The 20557-nt window shown below is 34.3% G+C and overlaps 1 protein-coding gene across 7 annotated transcripts in view; it reads left to right on the top strand.

Moving 5' to 3' along the window:
- The window catches only part of CDIN1 (CDAN1 interacting nuclease 1), a 220911-nt gene that overhangs the window by 113764 nt on the left and 86590 nt on the right, over window positions 1-20557 (top strand). For 4 of the 7 annotated variants that reach the window (XM_081288684.1, XM_081288681.1, XM_081288682.1 and 1 more), the window contains 2 exons: window positions 6518-6583; window positions 7153-7258. The exons of 1 other annotated variant lie outside the window; for it this stretch is intronic. In XM_081288684.1, coding sequence (XP_081144810.1) covers window positions 6518-6583; window positions 7153-7258 — 172 coding nt within the window. Of the gene's footprint in view, window positions 1-6517; window positions 6584-7152; window positions 7259-20040; window positions 20096-20557 lie in introns of all 7 variants that reach the window. 2 more of the 7 variants (XM_081288683.1, XM_081288679.1) reach the window with 1 other exon arrangement.

Genomic DNA, 20557 nt, shown 5'->3' with positions numbered 1-20557 from the left:
GCAATAGGGGCACAGATATGGGGAATTTGGATGTTGTTCCCACCTGAAGAAATTGTCTTGGTGAGAGACTCTCTTACTTATTTTCCTTATCAGTTTCACTTGTGATTGCCTCTCCCTGGGACTGAGAGATCCCTGGGAACCATAGACTTCTTGTTGCTGCTGGCAGATGAAATGCTCTCTGGAACTTTGAAGGAAAGTTATCATGTGCAATTAAAATGGTATTCTACCTGCTCCTGGCCTACAGCCCTTCCTTCACCATTGCTTTGGTTAGATAACTTAGGTCTGCTAAGCGTCTGATTTCCTGATCACTAATAATTTGTTGGAACCATTTTAGTTGTAAGTGGCAAACCATTTCTCCCTCTCCCTCCCTCCCCTCCCTCCTCTTGCCTCCCCCCACACACACACACAGACACACACACAGAGACACACACACACACACACACACACACACCAATTGATTGGTTCAACTGATTTGGACACCTGGAAAGTCCAAAATAGAGAAATTTGCTTCTGATATGTCTAGAATTCAGAATACAATAATGTCGTCAATATCATACCTTTTCTTTTTCTTAGGTTCTGCACTTTTCTGTGTTGGCTTCGTTCTCAGGCACTGGCTATTGCTAGTTTGCTTAATCCTTACAGTTTATGATCCCAGGGAAAAGTTGACAATTCTCTTTTTCCTCATAATAAATCTCCAAGAGGACTGTGATCATCTAGTCTAGGTTAACTGTGTGCTCCTGGAGCTGAGTGGTTGTATCACATTATTGACCAGAATCACATTGTAATAGTAGGGTAGCAGTGCCAGGCAGGATTGTATATAGGACAGCAAAATTTAAAACCTCACTCTCCCTACAGTGAATTGGCTACAGTTTAGGGCTTCACTCCCCATAGCCAAATTACTTTGGGGTCCTGTCACTTACTGTTATTGAACTTGGTCTGTTTATACATGTATGTGCACACTTACCTATGTGCACATGAATCTGTCCATCTGTGTAGAAAATCCTCTTTGTGTCTCAGAACTGCTAATATGTCTCTCTCCATGGAGATTGGTTAAGGACAGATGGAGCTAGCTCTGAAGAAGGTTTTGACATCAGTGACTAGCTCAGTGGAACTGGGGCAGACAAAGGCTAACATTGACTCCCTCCTCAGAATTTTGGAGCTGGAAAGAGCTCTTATCCTCAGTCTGATCTCCTTGTTTTATTTAGAAAAAACTTGCATCACAGCTACTGCCCCTTCCAGCAACCTGTCCTATCCTGGATCTTTCTACTCCACCATGCTGATTTGTCCCTTTATTTTTGGTGTTAAACCAAAAGGATTTAGAGTGAAATGGTGTAATACAGAAAAGTTGTTTTTTTGTTTGTTTGTTTGTTTTTTACTTTTTCATTATTATTCACATCCACTTCCTCTCCACAGTTCCAAGCAGCAGGGACTAGCATACCTAGCCTCTCTGTACTGCTCCAGCTTCTTGACCTCCTATTTGTTTCCTATCTTTAGGGCACTTCAATTTTCCCTAGTATTGTCCCCTAAAGACATAAACAAAGGACAAGGTCAGACCAGTCAGTTGTAGTCCTTATTAGTGGCTTTGATAAGAGGCTTTGGGGGAAGAGGTTGAAACTAATGGCGGTAATGAAATTTTGGTTTCTGTTAAGATTTCATTTATCTGCACTATCAGTCCCCCTATGCAATATATCTGTTCCGTGTGCCTTTGCACGGGGCTTACATATCATAGTAACAGCTATTACTGAAGCCTTGCTAATTTCTTACATTATGTAGAAAAAGCTGTGAAAATTACTTTTAGGGGACAAAAAATATGAACAATGGTGATTGCTCCATATATTGACTAAGGCAGTGTTGGAGAAAAATAGCACTAAAAAACAAAATACCAGAGTTAAAAAAGATATACAGTAGTTTTAATTTGTATTAATATGTGATTTTTTGCCCTCCCTCAATTTAGTAAAGATACATGAGGTCTTAAAAAGATTTTTTTAATCAATATATTTTAATCTAGAATGTTATACCTTTTTGACAAGTTCATAGAGAAAAGGAACATCAGAATGTTACTTTTCATTTTTAAATGTTATGAACTGAAATTTTGCAGTTTCTTTGGGAATAACGATATTTCTTAATTTTTTTAAATAAAACTAAATAAACGAAAACCTTTTCTTAATAGTCTTCATGCTATTTATGAGTCTTAAGTATATGTTAACTAGTTTCAGATGTGTTTTGTTCTCTGACTCAAAGTCAGTCCTTTATTTTATAAAAAGAAATTGTGTAATTAGTACTTAATTGCTTTGGATATTTTGGGTATTTCGAGGAGAGGTAATTCAAAGGCCAGAGAAATTAAACTTTCACAATGTTCTTTTTGCATGTATAATTCCTTTTTAAAAACAAACCCCTAATGACAGGCCTGACAAGTTAAAAATAAATAAAGACCTGGGTTGTTTTTATACAATTGAAATAATAGTAATTTTAAAGATTTTTTAAATTAACATCAATTTATATCTTTGGATGCAATTATATTAATTTTTTCTTAAGTTATATTGGGGAGAGGATCATTGGAGTGCTAGAAATCAAGATTATCTGGTCCATCTCCTCTTCAAGCAGGTATTGTCTAATATCTGACAGGTATGTACTGTTCTTACAAGAGGAAAGTAAGAATCCTCATATACTTCATAAGTATGATACATAATCAAATTTAAATATGTCCCATAATGAAGAGTGGTATGTGGTCCTGAGGACAAACAGTAGCTTGGTTGACGTGGGCTCTTATCCTGTATCTTTAACAGTTTGAGAAGTCTAGGTCTTGTAACTTAACTTCTTTAGGCCACGTTTATTATGAATAAATCGGAATATTAGGCTAGTAACTCTAAGACTTAACTAGCTCAGAAATACTGTGCTTCATGAGACAGCCATTATCTAAAAACTCTACATTTTTTTCCTAGAGACTAAGAAGTCTGCTTTTAAGTGATTGTATTCTATATTTATTTTATTAGTGAACACATGAACTAGGACATTAATGAGCTTAGTAGTTACAAATTATATTGGATTTAAAAAGAATATACCTAAACCAGAAGAGCCTTACTTCATATCTGCTAAATTCACTGAATAAGGTATAATGCAGAACTTGGAGATTGATTTGTGAGGAAATTATACTAAAAGTTCCCTCCTGTATTATTGACCTAATCACCCCCCATTCTAGCTAATATTATTCTTATGTTTTTTCTAAATCATGATCTTTTTTTCTTGAAGAAAACAACAGATTACTTAAACATCTCATTTCTGGTTGGAAATTTCTAAGAATCAAAACTAATTACTTAGCTCATATATATATGAAAGTACTACTAGAACCTGTATGAAATGCATGATTTTCAAAGAAAATATAAATTGTGAAACTTTCTATAGAAGAGACAAAAATCTGAACAGATTAGTAGACATAAAAGAAATTGGAAAAGTGACCAAAGAGATGGCCCAGCAATAGCACCAGACACAGCTTGGGTTTTGTGGAGAAATTCTTCCCAGACCTTAAGGAATGTATAAGTCCAATGTTGTTGATGACCCACTGACTTTAAAAAAAATAATAAATAAAAGTGAGATTCCCATCAATGTTAACAAAAGGCACCCAGTCCCCTCCCTTACAAATGAGGTGAACCTTAAGTTCAGACATTAGGGACCAAAGATAGAAAATAACAGCAGGAATTATCAAATAAAATGAACTTTGGGCCAAATTTGGTACCCTCTCTGTTTTATCTCTGCACAGGGAGTTAAATAGGAAGGAAAATTATTGCCAGTCTAGGAAAGCTTTGAAGAAAACACAGTTATTCTTAATATACTTGTATTTTATTCAGTTATCCTTTTTCAGCATTAAGTGTGTATAGAGAATATGCTGGTGATGAGACTAGGATGTTAAAAAATGAGAAGGAAAGATTCCTGTCCTCAGAGAAACAGCATCAAGTGCAGGATATGAAAGGCAGGCCCATGCACAACGTACAGGGAGCAAACAGAACAAGCATGAAGGGAAGTAGCATGAACTGATCACTGAGGTGCATGACCTCAAGGTCCCAGAGTCAGACCCTGGCATGTCAGCCCAGTTTAAAATCTATACCCAAAGGTTTGGATAATGAACTACTGGTAAGAAATCTTTAAGGGTCTGAGGAATCAAGAAAGAAGCATAAGGCAGAAGCTAGGAAAGCAGGCCATATTGTTGGGGCTGACCTTAAAAGTCTTCCAAAGACGTGATCAGTGATAGAAACTTCTTCTGGGGCCTAGAGCAGGAGAGCAAGGCCACTTGTTCACAAGTAGACTTCCTGTACTTGTTCTGTTATCTCCTCTGAACTTTGCCAAGTTGTTTCCTCCTCCTTTCTTAGGAAAACTAAAATGAAAGAAACCAATGAAGGTTGAAACAGGTAATGTAAGGAAGTGAAAGTTTAGTAAATAAAGGAAGAAATGTTTCAGATGCTTGGAATAACCTCTTATTATAAAAAATACAAGTCTGATATTACTGGTGATGACATAGACTTCTAGATGCTGTCCTTTGGGTACAATTACTATTGGTTTGATCAACCTCATATTGAGTAAGTGAGAGGGAAGGAGAAAAGAAGTATGTGTGTGTGTGTATATACGTGTGTGTGGAAGGGGGGAGGAATGAATATGCACCAGTGGTATTTTGAAGTTCTCCACAAAATAATAGAAAATTTCCCCAGGCTCATTTGATGTTCTGTGTTCAGATTTTAGGGCTTGGGTTTTTAAGTTTTCACATTAAGCAAGTCATGCAGTTTAAATTGCAGGTATTGTACTAGTAATTTTGGTGCAGTGAAGAGAAGTGTGTATCTGCTTTTAAAGGGATTTCTCTGTGTACATTTGGATTGCTTAGTGACCTTTGAAATTTTGTTTTGAGCTGCTGTCAGAAACATAATCATTTTTCTTTCTGAAACAGATTTTAGCATCTGCAAAGGTTGATCAAGCTAGGATAGTTTTAATAAAATATTAATCTATCTTTTTTAATGTCAACCCAGCTTTTAAAACTGTTCATCACCTATCTAAAACATCAGCTCAAGGCAGTGGAGCTTATTTTAATAAATGCCTTTTCCATTAATGTTCTTCTTGTTGTGGTCAAAGTACAGTTAGAGAACAGATTTTTTTTTAATCTTATTCATCTATAGCCCAGTTTCAAGTTTCTCTTATTTTAAAATTGATATTACTTTATGTTTTATTATGTGAAGAGTTTACTTGCAGTTTTTTTATATGTATATTTCAAGGAAGGAAAATTGTTTCAAATTCTGGTATCAGTCCTTCAAAATCTGGATAGTTAAGGATTTTGACTTTTAACAAAATTTAATTTAATATCTACTTAAATATGTGTCTTGTTATTAAAAGGTTATTTACGTTTAAAATGCTGACCTTTCAAGATATACACAAGAGTGTTCTAAAACAGTGTTTCTGAACATTGGCCATGAAACCACTGTCTTGGGCTGACAAATGGATTGGAAATAAGCTACCCAACACTGGGAATGGGCCATTAATTTTAATCAAAGGTGATGCAGGAAGGCGAATGGGATGCATGGCAATGTCAACAGCCCAGTAGGTGTTAAGAGACCACACAGCCTTCCTTGTTACTTGGTTGGGCCATTAGTTGAGGTTGGGTGAAGACAGAAAGCCATGTCTGGAATTGAATGACCAGGTCACTCCAAAATCTAATGGAGAACTCCCCATTTCTGAAATCACATTGTAATGCCATTAGAAGTCAAGGACAGCATTTAGAAAATATTGAAGGATCTTTTTTTTTTTTTTTAAATCAAACACCTTGTGAGTTTTTTTCAACTTTGTCAAGCTTCCTGTTTTCCTGCTTCCTTCTGAATGGATCATTGATGTTTACAAAGGATCAAGAAATTGAACAGACTTAGGAAAAAAAATCTTAAAGCTTGTTTGCTTTTCAAAATTACATACTGTTGTAAAATGCTAATAAAATGCCCAAAACAGTGACATGCCAGAGGAATTAAGCAGATAATTAATTCTTTCTAGTAATCTCATTGTCCTTTTCTTGTGTGTAGGAATAGTTTTGCTAGTTGAACCAAAACTTTCTTATCGGCTTTAATGAATGTATTTGTTTCATAATTGTAATGGCCAATGTACTTGGGCCTTGTTGTAAATTGTCAATATTAGCTGATAACATTAGTGATTACTGATGGTCATAGTAGTGAAATTCTTTTCTTTCAATTGGTAAGTATATATTTTTGTTTTGAGTATTTTCAATTACAAAAAAAATGTGGCTCTATGACAGCTTGGATTAATGATGTTTATAATAAAGACATAAAAATGCAAAAGGAACAAAGAAGCATTTTGTATCTGTGCTTCAGGTTTATTAAGAAAATCATTTACTCTGACATAGTATTGCATGCATAAGAAAGATATGTATGACTGCATTAGTAATTTTTACACATATTTAAGAAAGAAAAGCAATTATGTTGGTGTCTTGTTAATGGAATACTATTGTAAGTAATAGTATTTGTTCTTCCTGTAGATGAAGATCAGCTTCGTGCAAAGGGTTATGACAAAACACCAGATTTTATTTTACAGGTTCCAGTTGGTAAGTCCTTAAACTCATTTGTTTGTTTTTAGGGAAAGGGGATATGTTTTTCCATTCCTCTAATATGTTAAGATTAGCAAATGTCACCAAAGATTAGCTTTATAATACTTTACCTGTATGGGTGAAATAGTTGGAAAAGATGATTTTGAAGTAGCAGAAAATAATAGGTTCAGAAGGAATCTGTGCCATAAAAACTTTACATATATTTAAGAAATGGGTTGCCATTTTCACCTCATTTCTTCAAATTTAGAATTTTTAAAACAGTTCTGTTGAATAGCCAGACTCACTTTGGTCTGCTTGACATGCCTCTTGTCAAGTTATAGAACAGCAGTCTCAGAACTAGGGAAGGGAGTTTCAAAGAGTGTGATGAAAATAAAAGCATGTGACTGTAGCATAAATGTTCCTTGTGATGAACATGCACAATGCGTTGTTTCATAATTACATCCATAGTTGAAGGTAAGGGCTAACCCTCTGCTCATTAACGTGAAGCGTAGAGAGGCCTGTGCAGAGTTCAGAATTTTCAATCTTCCCTTCCCCTCACTATGTATTAGTAATGCTTTGTCCCTTAGCTGTAGAAGGGCACATAATTCACTGGATTGAAAGCAAAGCCTCATTTGGTGATGAATGTAGCCACCACGCCTACCTGCATGACCAGTTCTGGAGCTACTGGAATAGGTAAGGTCCCATTATTTTTCTCTTAAGATAAACGATACTCAGCTGAAATCTCATTAGAAAAAATATTTTGTTTAGCTGGTAAAAATGCTAGTAGCCTTTTTTTCCCCTAGTAAATATAGGGTCTTGATTAATGTATTCATTTCAGATCACTGAAACTTCTCTGCTTTCATAATGTTGCTTTATTTTTTAAAACTAAAAATCTCTGCATAAGGTCACAATTAGTATATACTCTATTCCCTATTTTATGGTGATAACATTGGTGTCACTTAAAATATGGATGACAAGATGTGCACATTATGATATAAACACTGGATTTTTATCATTTTGATGTGAAATTTGTACTTACTGTGAGACCATAAAAAATAATTTATCTTCAACTCTGTAAAATATCCAAATATGAAAGATGAAAATAATTTACCTTCCAACAGTAGAAAACAGTTTATCTACCAACTTCTATCAACATTCTTGAAGAGATGATAATCTGAGCAATTAAGAAAGCTAGTGTGAGGATAATACTATTTTATTGAGTACCTACCATGTGCCAGGTCCTGCAGACTGTTTCAATTAATCCTCACAAGGAAGTTAGTTTTTTTCCCTCATTTTGCAAATAACTAAGCTGATTCTCAAAGAAAGAAAATAATATTCCAGTTAGCTGGTTACCATGGGCTTGCATTTATTTCTCTCACTCCCAAGCCTGCAATATTTCCAGCACAGTGCTAATTTCCTGTATAAAGCAATTATTGAAACTTCACTTTTTTCTATTATTGCAGGCCTAAATTGTCATACCCCACATTTTTTTCCTCTTAGGATAGGAGGTATGTCAAGTGTTAACCTTCCTAGATTAACTGCGTTTTTTGGTCACTGACCACCAGGAACAATATGGAAATAAGATTACATTGGGCCAGAGCATTAAGGAATGAGACAGTAGCATCTGTGGACAACAGCCTTGTCCTGGAAAAGAAACAGTGGCAGGCTATGGAATTTGGCATTATATTGTTACTCAGCTTTACAAAAGGCCAGGGGACCTCGCCTGTAGCAGCTGTGCTAAACTAAGCCTACTTTTTGCCATGGTAACAATGATCATGACAAAATGCTGAATGTAATGGCTTTCTTGATTTTCTTGTGTAATTGTGCGTAGCATCCGAGCTTTACTTTACAGGGATGGAGGAGGAAAGTGCAAGATGTTTTAGAAATCAATGCTGCTTCAGCGTTTCCCGTGTTTTATTCAGCCATTATTCAAATTTACAGTAATGTGGCAAATTGAATTTTAGTTTTTTAGCAATTTTATGATTAGTTTGAAATAGTAAAGAAAGCATCATTTTTGATAGTATAGGGAAATCAATGACAAGAAAATGAAATTGCGTAAGTTTGCCAAAGGATTAAAAAAAAAAAAAAGCAATTGAGTAAACCAGTATGTTTTGAGACTATTTTCCCCTCTTTGGAACTGGTTAAGTCTCTTCTGAGGAACAGTTATAAATTGAATCCTATATAGTAGAGCTTACTTAAAAATTCCAAAAGTATGTATTAACTTCAAAACAACTCAACTTTTTACTGAGGGCTACTATGTTCCTGGCACTCACCATTTGTAGGTATATTAAATAATCTAGTCACTTATGTGATAAACCTCTGGATTCCTGATGTAGATGGAGGGAGTCTGAGGAATAGACAATTTAATAGTGTCCTTTGGATTGGATTTTAATATTATCTTGTTTCATTCTACTTTTTAACCTTCTAAGATGTTTTACTTAAACTACTGTTGATAACATTCCATGAACATATTCTTTGAATGTATACCAGACAAGGGAGCATTTTGACAGGAGAACTTAGTATTAGTCCATTTGTTAAAGTTTAGGATCCTACTGTTTTGCCTCAACAGCTCACATAGCAGCTGATAAAACTCTTCAGAGTTGGAAGAAATTCTCTCCCACCTATAGGTAGACTGTCAAGGAAGCTTCTGATTGAGATTTGGGCTAATTGTTTTATTCTTGTGATAAGGCTGTAGTTGACATAAAAACTAATGTTATACAATTTTCACACTCTTTTCAGATTAAAGATTAAATTTTACTGTGTGATAGTTTAATTAATATTTATAGAATAATGCATTTCTGTAAACTCATTTTTCCAACTAAATTAATGCAGAGCCTCTAATTTTTATATTAATATTTCTGTAAGAACTTTTTTTCATAAAGTATTGGTATACTGATCTCAGGCTTTCAGCAACATTGACATAGCATATCACTCCTTCTTTCTTTATTACATTTTTTTTTTCTTGGCTTCTATAATATCATTTTCTTCTGAGTTTCTTTCCACCATGCCAGCAGCATAATAAGTCTCCTTTGCTAGTCTTCTTCCTTTTCCCAGTCTGTAAGCAAGAGGGCTCTGGAATTCAGTGTCTACCCTTTTTTCTTTTTTCATCTAAACTCAGTCCCAAGATGATCCCTTAGAAATTTCAGTGGCTCATATGGCTTTACATACAATCTTTATGTTGGTACTTCTAATTTTTATCCCCAGTGCTAACATTTTCCCTGAGTACAAATTTCTTAGTCCAATCAATATCTCTTCTTGGGTATCAAATACATCTCTTATATTTAACATGTTTAAAACCCACCTGTTGGTGTTTTTTTTCTCCCTAGCTTGTTATTCTCCCATTTCCCCTCAGTTCAATTAATGGTGCCACAATTTTCCCAGATAGCTAACTCAAAAACCTAAGTATTATCCTGGATCTATCAGCAAGTTCTTTCAGCTCTATCTTACCACATATCACGTTGTATCATTTTTTATTGACTCACTTGCTGTTGCCTCAGCATCTGTTGTCACCTCTTGAGCAGTTGTTAAAGCTTTCAGACTGATCTCCTTTGGTTCATTCTTATAGTCCTGTGGTCAGGTTTTCTTACCCGAGTCTTGGAAAATATAAAATCATATAATGTCATTTCCCTACTTAACTCTCCAGTTGTTTCCCATTCATTTAAATAAAATCCAGACTCTTTACCATGATATTCAGGGCTCTTTTGCATGATCTTTCTCCCTTCCAGCCCCAGTTCTCTCCATATATACTTCACTTTCTCTCTCTACTCCTAATTTACTTCTTCCATCACACTGCCTTTCTTGCACCTTATTCCTTGTTTCTACTCTCTGACTAATCCTTCTAGCTAGGAATTTTCTTTACTTAGATCTCCACATAAATTTCATGACATTAAAGGCTCTGTTCAAGCTTGCACTCCACAGAGGGACAACCCTTACCATCTAGTCTAAAATATAAAACCCTCTTTGGCAATTTTTTATCTCTTTTCTCATTAGGCTCTTCATAATACTTTTTGTGAATAAATGAATAGAATGTAGTTGGAATCATTTAGAAAAGCACAAGTTTGCTTATTTGAATAAAAGCCTCTGAGTTTTTCCTTTTATTTTACATTTCAAATTATTCTATGTAGTCTGTCCATCATTAACTTTAGAAATTTGCCCTGGCTAGTTCACCTTGAAAGTTCTTAATTTTGCAATGCAATCAAAATCAGATATAATGACTAGGATACATAAACTGCTTCTCTCACAGGCAGACCTGCATCCCAGGTATGAAGCTTAACTATATAACTCCTCAAAATTTTTCAGTCTCCACTTCTACAGAGTTAAAAGAAATGGTGTAACTCTAGGAAGCAGTGATTAGATCACAGGATATAGTTCCAAATTGTATAGGGATGCCAGAAAACGTATTTTCTTATGAAAATCAATACAGAAATACTTTGTCGTACTACATGTGTAATCATAAAGTGAATTATTTGACAATTTGACCTACATTACTTGATATAACTTATAATTTTGAGATAATGACATCGAAGAAAACCAATTCTATAATCTAAGGCCAGATTACATACATGGTTTCTAACATATGGCCTTTCAGAGAAGCAGAAGAAACTTTAACTTTTAGTGATTAGAGATAAAATGGGTCTATTTAGTAAAAACACTGAGTGACTTTTAATGACCAAGAAAGAACCAAATGCTACAGAGCTCATATGGGGTGTCCAACAACTACCCATTGAGAACATGTAAATGGCTACTACAAGTTCAGACCCTCCATCTGCTCTTCTGGGCACACTCAGGCATATTGTTATCAGTGGTGACTATTAAGAGCTGGAGTGCAGTTTGTAGATATATCTCTCAAAGAAGATCTGAGCTGACTGACTGCAAAGAGTGAGACAAACTTTTCTTTGAATTTGACTTTACATCTTTGTTATCCTTAAAGTAATGGAAAGAATACTGGATTTGAATCCAGATTGTGCAACTTTCTGTTCCCATCACTGGGAGCAATTTGCTACTCTCCCAGAGTCCTTGTTTTCGACTCAAAAAAATGGTACTCTCCTTGTCCTGTTGTTGTGAAGATCATTTATTTAGTGCATATAAAGCAGTTTCATAGTGCTTAGCAGTCAACAAAAATTGTTTTCCCACTGTCTTTTTATCCTCCATATCACTGTCTGATGGAATATAGAAGTCTTCTGATTAGATATTTTTAGTTGCCTTCTTTGCCAGATAAATTACTCAGTTAACTTTAGCATTCAACTTGGCTGAATCTTTTGGGGAAAGTTTCCTATATTCCAAGATTGGGTTTGTTGCCCCTGATGTGTTCTAATAATTTCATGGCATTTATCAAATATTGTAATTGCTTCCTTGTTACCTTCAATATTGAGTTCCATATTATCTATTTGTTTTATCCATCTTTGGCCAGAAGTTGGAAGAATGTCTGGCCCATAGTTGGTAATGCATAGATGTTTAGTGAATGAATGACTATACAAATGAATTTACTCACACTTGAAAGGCAACAATATTTTAAGCATCTGGTAAGGATTATATAAGACATAGTAACATTAAACTTTATTAGAGCCATTTTTTTTTCCATTTGGGCATGCCCCTCAAAAGGGCAGTGAGAAAAATTGTTCATTTTTCTAAAAGAGTTTTGCATATTTTTAGGTGTATAAAGTTTTTGCAGATATATTTTTTGAATAGTAGCATAAGTGTATTTACATGAGAAGTTTTAAAATAGAAAATAACTGGTCCCCAAATGACAAATGCATTTTATAAAGTTTTTACATAAATATTTATAGTTTTATGTTGATTATTTCCTTTTCCAAAATGTCAAACTTCTCTGGTTTGAAATTTACATGGAATGCCTTGAAAATCCTAAGTAGAGAGCAGTCTGTAATTTCTGTAGGGGCCTGGGGCAGAGGCCAGACAATATCATGTGTCTAAATTTTTAAAGTTATATATCAATTTAACAGACATTAAATAAGATTTATTCTATCCTACATGAAGATTTGGAACTTCAGATTTGCACTAAGAATCCCAGACTTTTTATTGTTGTGCAGGTATAGGTGGCTCCACTGCACAGCCTACCACTCTTCTTTTCCTGCTTTCCACTCCACCTAGAAAAGAGTCAAGCACACACTAGTCTGCACATCCAAGCTCCATGCACATTCCCACAAACCCTGCTGGCCTGCCTAGTTATCAGGTGAATGAACCTGAAAGAGAGGGCTGCAGGCCCTAGGAGTGGTCTCAGAGTTCTTTGGTCAGGAAGTTCTGAAGTTTGCTAAATGGAGTGTGGCCTAGAAAGGACTGGGGGAACAGGTATCAGGGAGACATGTTATCTTATCCCCATAGACTCTTCACCACAACCAGAGTGGGACCAGAGCAGAGCCTTCTAAAACTTGGATTCAGGGTACAGATCCCTCTTGACTGGGTATAAGGCACATTGTGAAAGGAAGGTAGTATGTATATCTTGCAAAGCCATTTCTTGTTCCAGTATTAGGATAATGAGAGAAATGAGCACCAGAGGAAATATGGTCTTGAAGACATTTATGTACTACTGAAAAAATTAAGAGCTGAGTTCCATCTGTCAGAGTTTTGAACCTTTGGCTCCAGAGAGTCTACTGTCTTAGAGGCAGTGCTAACCTAATACCTTCTGCCACAAGAATTGATTTGACTTCATTTCTTACCTCTAAGTATTTTTTAAAGATCAGTTATTTACTCAATGGTCTAGTGATTGCTTTCTCTGGTCTATGATAACCTGAGATGAGAGGCATTTAGAATGGGGCTGCCAAGCAGTTAGAGTTAAGGAAGGCAGTTTTCAGAGAATGGCCAAAGTTTTTCCTGTATTAAGATACTTTCAGGAAGCCTACAATTAGCCAAATCACAGATTTCCAGTTATTTCAGTCTTGTTAAAAACAAGGCTGATCACATCTGTCTTAAGTTGGAGTGTGTGCCTCAGCAATAGAAGCTCTTGCAACCTTCAATTACAGCAGCCTTGGAAGGCACTGCTGCCATATACTAACAAGTAGTCATCAGCAACAAGAGACAGATTGACTAATAATTAGCAAATGCACTGGAGAGGACTTTTATAAAGGTAAAATATAATAATTTGCTTTTCTATCTCTCCTAATGGAGTTGGTTGTGAGATATTGATGTGCCATTGTTTCCGACAAATATTTGACACTGCTATTAGCTCTGGTAACCTCAAAATATTTGATGAGAATGAGGGAAACATTTTCTGCATATTTAGTACTTTCATAAGAATGATTTTTCGTAATAGTTAAACACCATTTTTCTGCATCTGAAATATAAATAACACCACTTTCCCCAGTAAGGATTTATATTTTCTGCCATCCTGCATTGTTTTCAATGATGACTTTAGATACAGAACTGAATAAAAAAGAGAAATGCTGTCTTTGGCCTTTACAGTTGTATTTGCAATAAAGAGATGGTTTTGGGGAAACCATCAAAGGCAAAAAAATCAAAGACTTAAAAGGCAAAAAAAAAAACAGAACTATAAGAAAATGTTAATGAATTGGTTTCTCAGACTAGAAATGTATCTGATTGCTATCTTTAGGCATGTTTAAGATTTTTATGAAGGAAATATATTGACCATTTTTTTTTACAAATTTACAGTGAGTACCAAAGAATTATTGAAAATATGATTCTTCATGCTCACTTACTATGATAAAGTAACATGGTTCAGAAATGTTACCTCAAACAATATCAACAACAAAAAACAGGATTGAGTGGTTACCATAAGAATGGAAATATACCATTATGATCATCCAAATAGGGTGAGGAAAGAATAAAAGGCCATTAACAGAAAGTGATGTCTGGAGCAGAGTCAGTAACCCAAAAAACTACAGAGTCTATTTCTGAGACGAATTCTAGAATCATAAAGATCATATTGAGGGGCTGGGGATGTGGCTCAAGCGGTAGCGCGCTCGTCTGGCATGCGTGCGGCCCGGGTTCGATCCTCAGCACCACATACAAACAACGATGTTGTGTCCGCCGAGAACTAAAAAATAAATATTAAAAATTCTCTCTCACTCTCTCCCTCTATCACTCTCTCTTTAAAAAAAAAAAAAAAGATCATATTGAAATTCATGAAAAAATGACCTGAAGTCTAGCAGTGATTCTCAAACTTCACTGGGGAGCATTTTCATAACATTGATGTGGGCTTTATCTGGTAGAACTGATTTAATTGGTATGTGGTAGGGCCTAGGCCTTTGGGAATTTTTGTTTTGTTTGTAAAACTTTAGTTGATAACGCTGATCTGTACCTGCCATGGAAGCAAACTTCTTTCTTATCTAATCTCAGTTTTCCAGCTAGCCCAGCATTCCTAGCCTAACTGCTTCCAAACAGAGTCTTGATGAAAAAAATGATTGGTTTATTAAGGAAAATTGGTTCAGATTAGCAGACATTTACAGGTACTATCTTAATCCAGAGGAAAATGACTTCTGCCTTTGAGGGGTTGAGAGTGAGAACTAGGAAGCAAATTACAGAGGCAGCACCTAAACTCTGAGATCTATACCTGTGCCCTTTGTGCTCCATCATGCAGCCTTGTGTCAGTCATGATGAGAAATCTGTTGGAATATATAAGTCAGTAATGGGTTCACTATGCCAACTCTAAAAACCTCTAGAGCTTATGAGGTTTAAATATTCACTTCATATTGTTGGATAGGATGGCCAGGTGTTCTCTCTTGCTTTCTCAATAGCCGATGAGTATTCAAATTATGTATCTGTGGAATCAACCTAAAATCCTGTGATGTATACCTACATACCTAGAATACAATAACCCCCAAATTTTTGGTTCTTGAATTCCACAGAATTATGGAATTCGGGATTTGTTTTATTTGTTTGTTTGTTTGTTTTTGTTTGGTTTGGGTGTTTGTATATGGTGCAGGCATTAAATCTGACTGGATTGTCTAAATGCCAGTCTGAATTCAAAATGAAAGTACACTGGAGAATTTTTGTCACTGGGATTACAGGTGTGTGTCACAATGCCTTTATATAGTCTAATTACTTTTGGGTAAATATCCACAAATGAAATGGTTGGAACATATGGTAGGTATATGTTTCCCTTTTTATGAAATGATTTAGGTGTTTTGCAAATTGGTTGTTCTCTTATACTTTCCCACCAGTGGTTTACAATAGGTCCATTTTCTTCCCATCTTCCCCATCAGTTGATAATGGTCAGTCTTTTTAACTTAACACTTACTAATAGTTGTGTAATAATAACCTAATGTCATTTTAATTGGCATTTCTTTACTGATAAATTATATTGAGAATCTTTTTATATGCCTATTGTCTTCTTTGGAGAAGTGCCTGTTCAAATCATTGACTCCATATAATTGGGTTGCTTTCTTATTACTGAGTTTTAATATGTTTTTATTATTTCAATATGCTGGATATAAGTCCTTTATCACACACTTGCTTTGCACATTTTTTTCTCCTATTCTGTGGCTTGTTTTTCAGTTCACTTAATTGTTTTTCACAGATCAAAAGTTTTTAAAATTTGTAAATTCCAATATATTATTTTTTCTTTTGTAGATTATGCTTTTGGTGTTGTATCTAAGAGACAAAGAAGTCACAAAGATTTCTTACCTGTATTTTCTTCTAAAAGGTTTAGAATTTCACCTTTAAGACTGACATTCATTTTCAGTTAAGTTTTATATATGCTATGATGTATAAATTGTAATTCCTTCAAGCATGCATAAATCCAGGTTTCAGCACCACTTTTTTTTGTTTTTTTTTTTTGTTTGTTTGTTTTTATTTATTTATTTTTATGTTGTGCTGAAGATCAAACCCAGGGCCTCACACATGCTAGGCGAGTGCTCTACCGCTGAGCCACAACCCCAGAGCCTCAGCACCACTTTTTGAGAAGACTTCTTTTTTTTCCCATTTAAATTATCATTTCATTTTTGATCATATACAAATAGGCCTATTTCTGAATTCTCTTTTTCCTCTGTGGATGAATTTGTCTGTTAGCTCCTTGTTGTCTTAATTATTGTGACATAATTTTGAAAACAAAGCATATAAATTCTCCAATTTTATTTTTTTTTTCAGCTATTTTTTGCTATTCTAGGTCCTTTGTATTATAGGAATTTTAGAAGCAGCTTATTAGTTCTTGGAACAGCCTTTTGAAATTTTGATTGGGATTGAATTAGATTTATATATCAATTTAGAAAGAAATGATACCTTAACAGTCTTCTGAAACATAAACATGGTATTTTTTTCCTTGACTTGGGAAAACATTTTTAAATGTTTTTTAAAATCTTTAAACATTTTTCTCAGAAATAGTCTGTACTTTTCAGTGTACATATCTTCTCACACATTTTCTTCTTACATTGAAATTGAAGTATTTTATTTATCTTGATACTACTGGAAATGATAGTTTTTATTTCTTTCTTCAATTATACATTGGTACTACAGAGGAATACAAAAAGATGTATATAGGTCTTTTATTCTAAAACATTATAAAATTTATTTATTAATATTTCACCCTTTTGGTAAATGTCACAGAATTTATCTACATAGATAGTGCTGTCATTTGTCAACAGTTTTTATTTTTTAATTTTTATTTATTGCCTCTCTGCACTGACTAAAATTTTCTATGTAAAAATTAACAATGGTGAGAGTAGACATTTTTTTTCTTGGTCTTTGAAGGAAGCATTGGATCTTTTACCATTAAGAATAGAGTTAACTACAGATTTTTGTAGATATTTTTCATTAGGTTGAGGAACCTCCCTTCTATTCCTAATTTGCTAAGAATTTCTAATTAAAAATGAATGTTGGATATTTTTTCAATGCTTCTCTGCATCTATTAGAATGACCATATATATTTGTTTATTTGGTCTTGTTTTTAGTATAGTGAATTATACTGGTTGATCTTTTGACATTACTTAAACTTTGCATTCCTGGAATAAAGTACATTTAGTCATAAAGCAATATCCTTTTATATTTTGTTGGATTTGATAAAATTTGTTAAGAATTTTGCATGAGCATTCATATGCAATATGTATCTGTAGTTTTTTTTTCTTCTACATTCTTTGTCTGATTTGGTATTTTAAGTATTACTTATCTCATGTATGAGTTGGGCAGTATTCCCTCCTCCTATTTAATTTTCAGAAAAAGTTTGTACAGAGGTTTTTTTTTTTAAGAATTCCCCAGTGAAGCCATCTAGGTCAGTGGTACTTTTTTTTTGGTAGGTTTTTAACTACAGATCAGTTTATTAATTGATACAAGGATTCTGGCTATTTTTTTTTCTTTACACAAACTTTGATACTTTGTTTTTCAAAAAGTTTATCCTGTTATCAAAGTTCTAGAATGTATTGCTTGTTCGAAATATTCCCTTATTAGTCTTTTAATATCTATAGAATATGTTGTGGTGTTGCCTTTCTCATTCCTGAGGTTTGGCAATTTTATTTGTCTTCTAAAAGAATCAGGTTTTGATTGTTTTTTTGTTGAAGAAATTTTTTCTCTTTCACTAATGTCTATTCTTTATTATTTTCTTTCTTTTCCTTAATTTCAGTCTTACTTATTCTTCTTATGTGAGTTTTCTAAGGTAGAAGGCAGAAGTTACTGATTTGAATCCTGGTTTTTTTTTTTTTTTTTTTTTTTTTACATAGGCATTTTTTTTTTAGTGCTATAAATTTACCTCTGAAGACTGTTATGGCTGCATCTCAGTTTTTTACACTTTATATCTTTATTTTCATTTGGTACTATGTACTTTCTACCTTTGGTCTTTTTTTTTATTCATAGACATTTTTAAATGTTATTTTTTCCAAATGTTTGGAAATTTTTCATATAGTTTTTAGTTCTTGGTTTCTGATTTAATTCCACTGAAATCAAACTAATTTGAATCCTCTTAAATTTATTAAAATTTGTTTTATGACCCACACTATGGTTATGTCTTTTCTATATGTACTGAAGAAGAAAATTTATTCTTATTTAGAGGGATGGAATGTCCTATAAATGTCAACTCTGTTAAATTAGTTGATGGTATTCAAGTTTTCTACAGTAGCCCTCCCTTATTCATGTTTTTCCGTTCCAGGGTTTCATATCCATGGTATGAAATATTAAATGAACAAATACCAGAAATAATCAATTTATAAGTTTTAAATTATATGATGTTCTGAATAGCATGATGAACTTCCATGCCATTCTTCTCTGTCCTATCCAGGATGTGACTCATGCATTTGTCCAGAATATTTGCATAAAGTACCTGTTTGTTAATCATTTAGTAGCTATTTTGGGCAGTCAAATTGACTGTCATTGTATCTGAATGCTTTTGATCCAGTAACCTTTATTTTACTTAATAATGGTTCCAGAGTACAAGAGTAATAACATAAAGGAGGCAACAGGTCCTAAAACATGAAACGCCATTAGCCCTGGTACTATGTGAATTACTGCAGGGCATAAGGAAAAAGCATATGTGTATATTTCAGTACTATCTTCGGTTTCGGCATCCACTGGGATCTTAGAAAATGGCCCCTTCAGATAAAGAGGGACTACTATATGTCTTCACATACATGTACTGATCAATATTCTGCCATATCCAGGAGAAAGACCTATTGCAGGTCTCCAGAATTCTCTGTGCAGCTCTCTCCTAATGATATTCTGCCCTACAAACCCTATGTGACTTGGTCTTCCCATTCCTCAAGTTATAGCTCCTCAACTCAGGGAGAACACTGGCCTTCACCTGTGTTCATCCTTTATGCATCACAGTATAGAAAGTCTGTCCAAGTAGTCAACTGGAGCTTTTGTGTCCCGTCACTCACAAATCTCAGTCCTTTATTGCTTAATGCCCAGTGTTTACAAATTGTTGTATGATCTGTTTCGTTTTTGTTTTGAGTTGTATCCATGGGAGGCTAAGCCCAGTCCCTGTTTATCCCATCTTAGTTTCAAGAAAATAGGAGTCTCAATTACAGTGTTTAGCACACAGTTTAACCAGTTATAAACCAGTTTCTCTTGTTGAACATTAACTTTGTAATCTTATTTATGCCTTTTATCTTATAAATTTCACTGTTATCATAAACAAATTTTCTTAAACATTGAAAATGAATAGAAAATTCATGAAAAATACTATGCAAATTTCATGTTTATTTCTTTTGATACACATTTCTCTCTCTCTCTCTCTCTCTCTCACACACACACACACACACACACACACACACACACATTCATGTATTGTGCTTCTCTTTTGCTCAGGCCTTTGAGTATTAAAATGGAATTTTTAAATCAATACTTTTTGCCCTATAGAAGAGAAGGCTTGTATGATCAAGACTAAGGTTTCATTAATGAGCATATGGTTGTTAGAAGGCATCTTTCTTTGATTCTCTGTTGGTAGCACTCAATTAGGACTTCTTCTCCCTCTTGGATAAAGTAATGCAGACTATTCTTTGACAAGATAGAGCCTTGTTTGAGCAATTATGCCTTTACTGTCCCTCTACCTGTTAAGGAACACATTTCTTCATTTCTAGGTGTCTTCTGCTATTTAATATCATTCAAGAATCTCCTGGGATAAGTGACTTACAGGTTAGAAGGCTATTTTGCCTTTGTTTGCCCTTGCTCATTCCCTTCTCACATATGTGAAATATAGAAAGTGAGTCACTAATATGATTTGCATGTCTCATACTCATAAAGAGAAATCTGTATGTAGTCTATTCATATAAGTATCCAATTTCCAAAGTCAGCTAGAAACTAGAATAACAATATTTGTGTGAATTCCGTTCTCTTGTTTTCCTCGTTGTCCCACCTGAATCACAGACACTGAGATGTTTCCTGGGTTTTATATATTCTTATTTTCTCACATAGGATTCTACCAGAAAGTTATCTTGTTAACTCCTTTTTGCTTCTCTTTTATACTTCTGTTTGTCATTTCCTTCCCATTTCTTACTGGCAGCTGTGCTAACCACCATCACATCACCAAAGAAAATCCCTTAATTTAATAAAAAGGATTTTTTTAAATTTTAATTTTAATTTTTTTTTTTTTTTTTT

The sequence above is a fragment of the Spermophilus citellus genome (assembly GCF_964194105.1).
Source record: "Spermophilus citellus genome assembly, chromosome: 4".
NCBI lineage: Eukaryota > Metazoa > Chordata > Mammalia > Rodentia > Sciuridae > Spermophilus > Spermophilus citellus.
The sequence above is the reverse complement of the archived record's forward strand: the minus strand, read 5'-3'. Positions and strand labels throughout refer to the sequence as shown.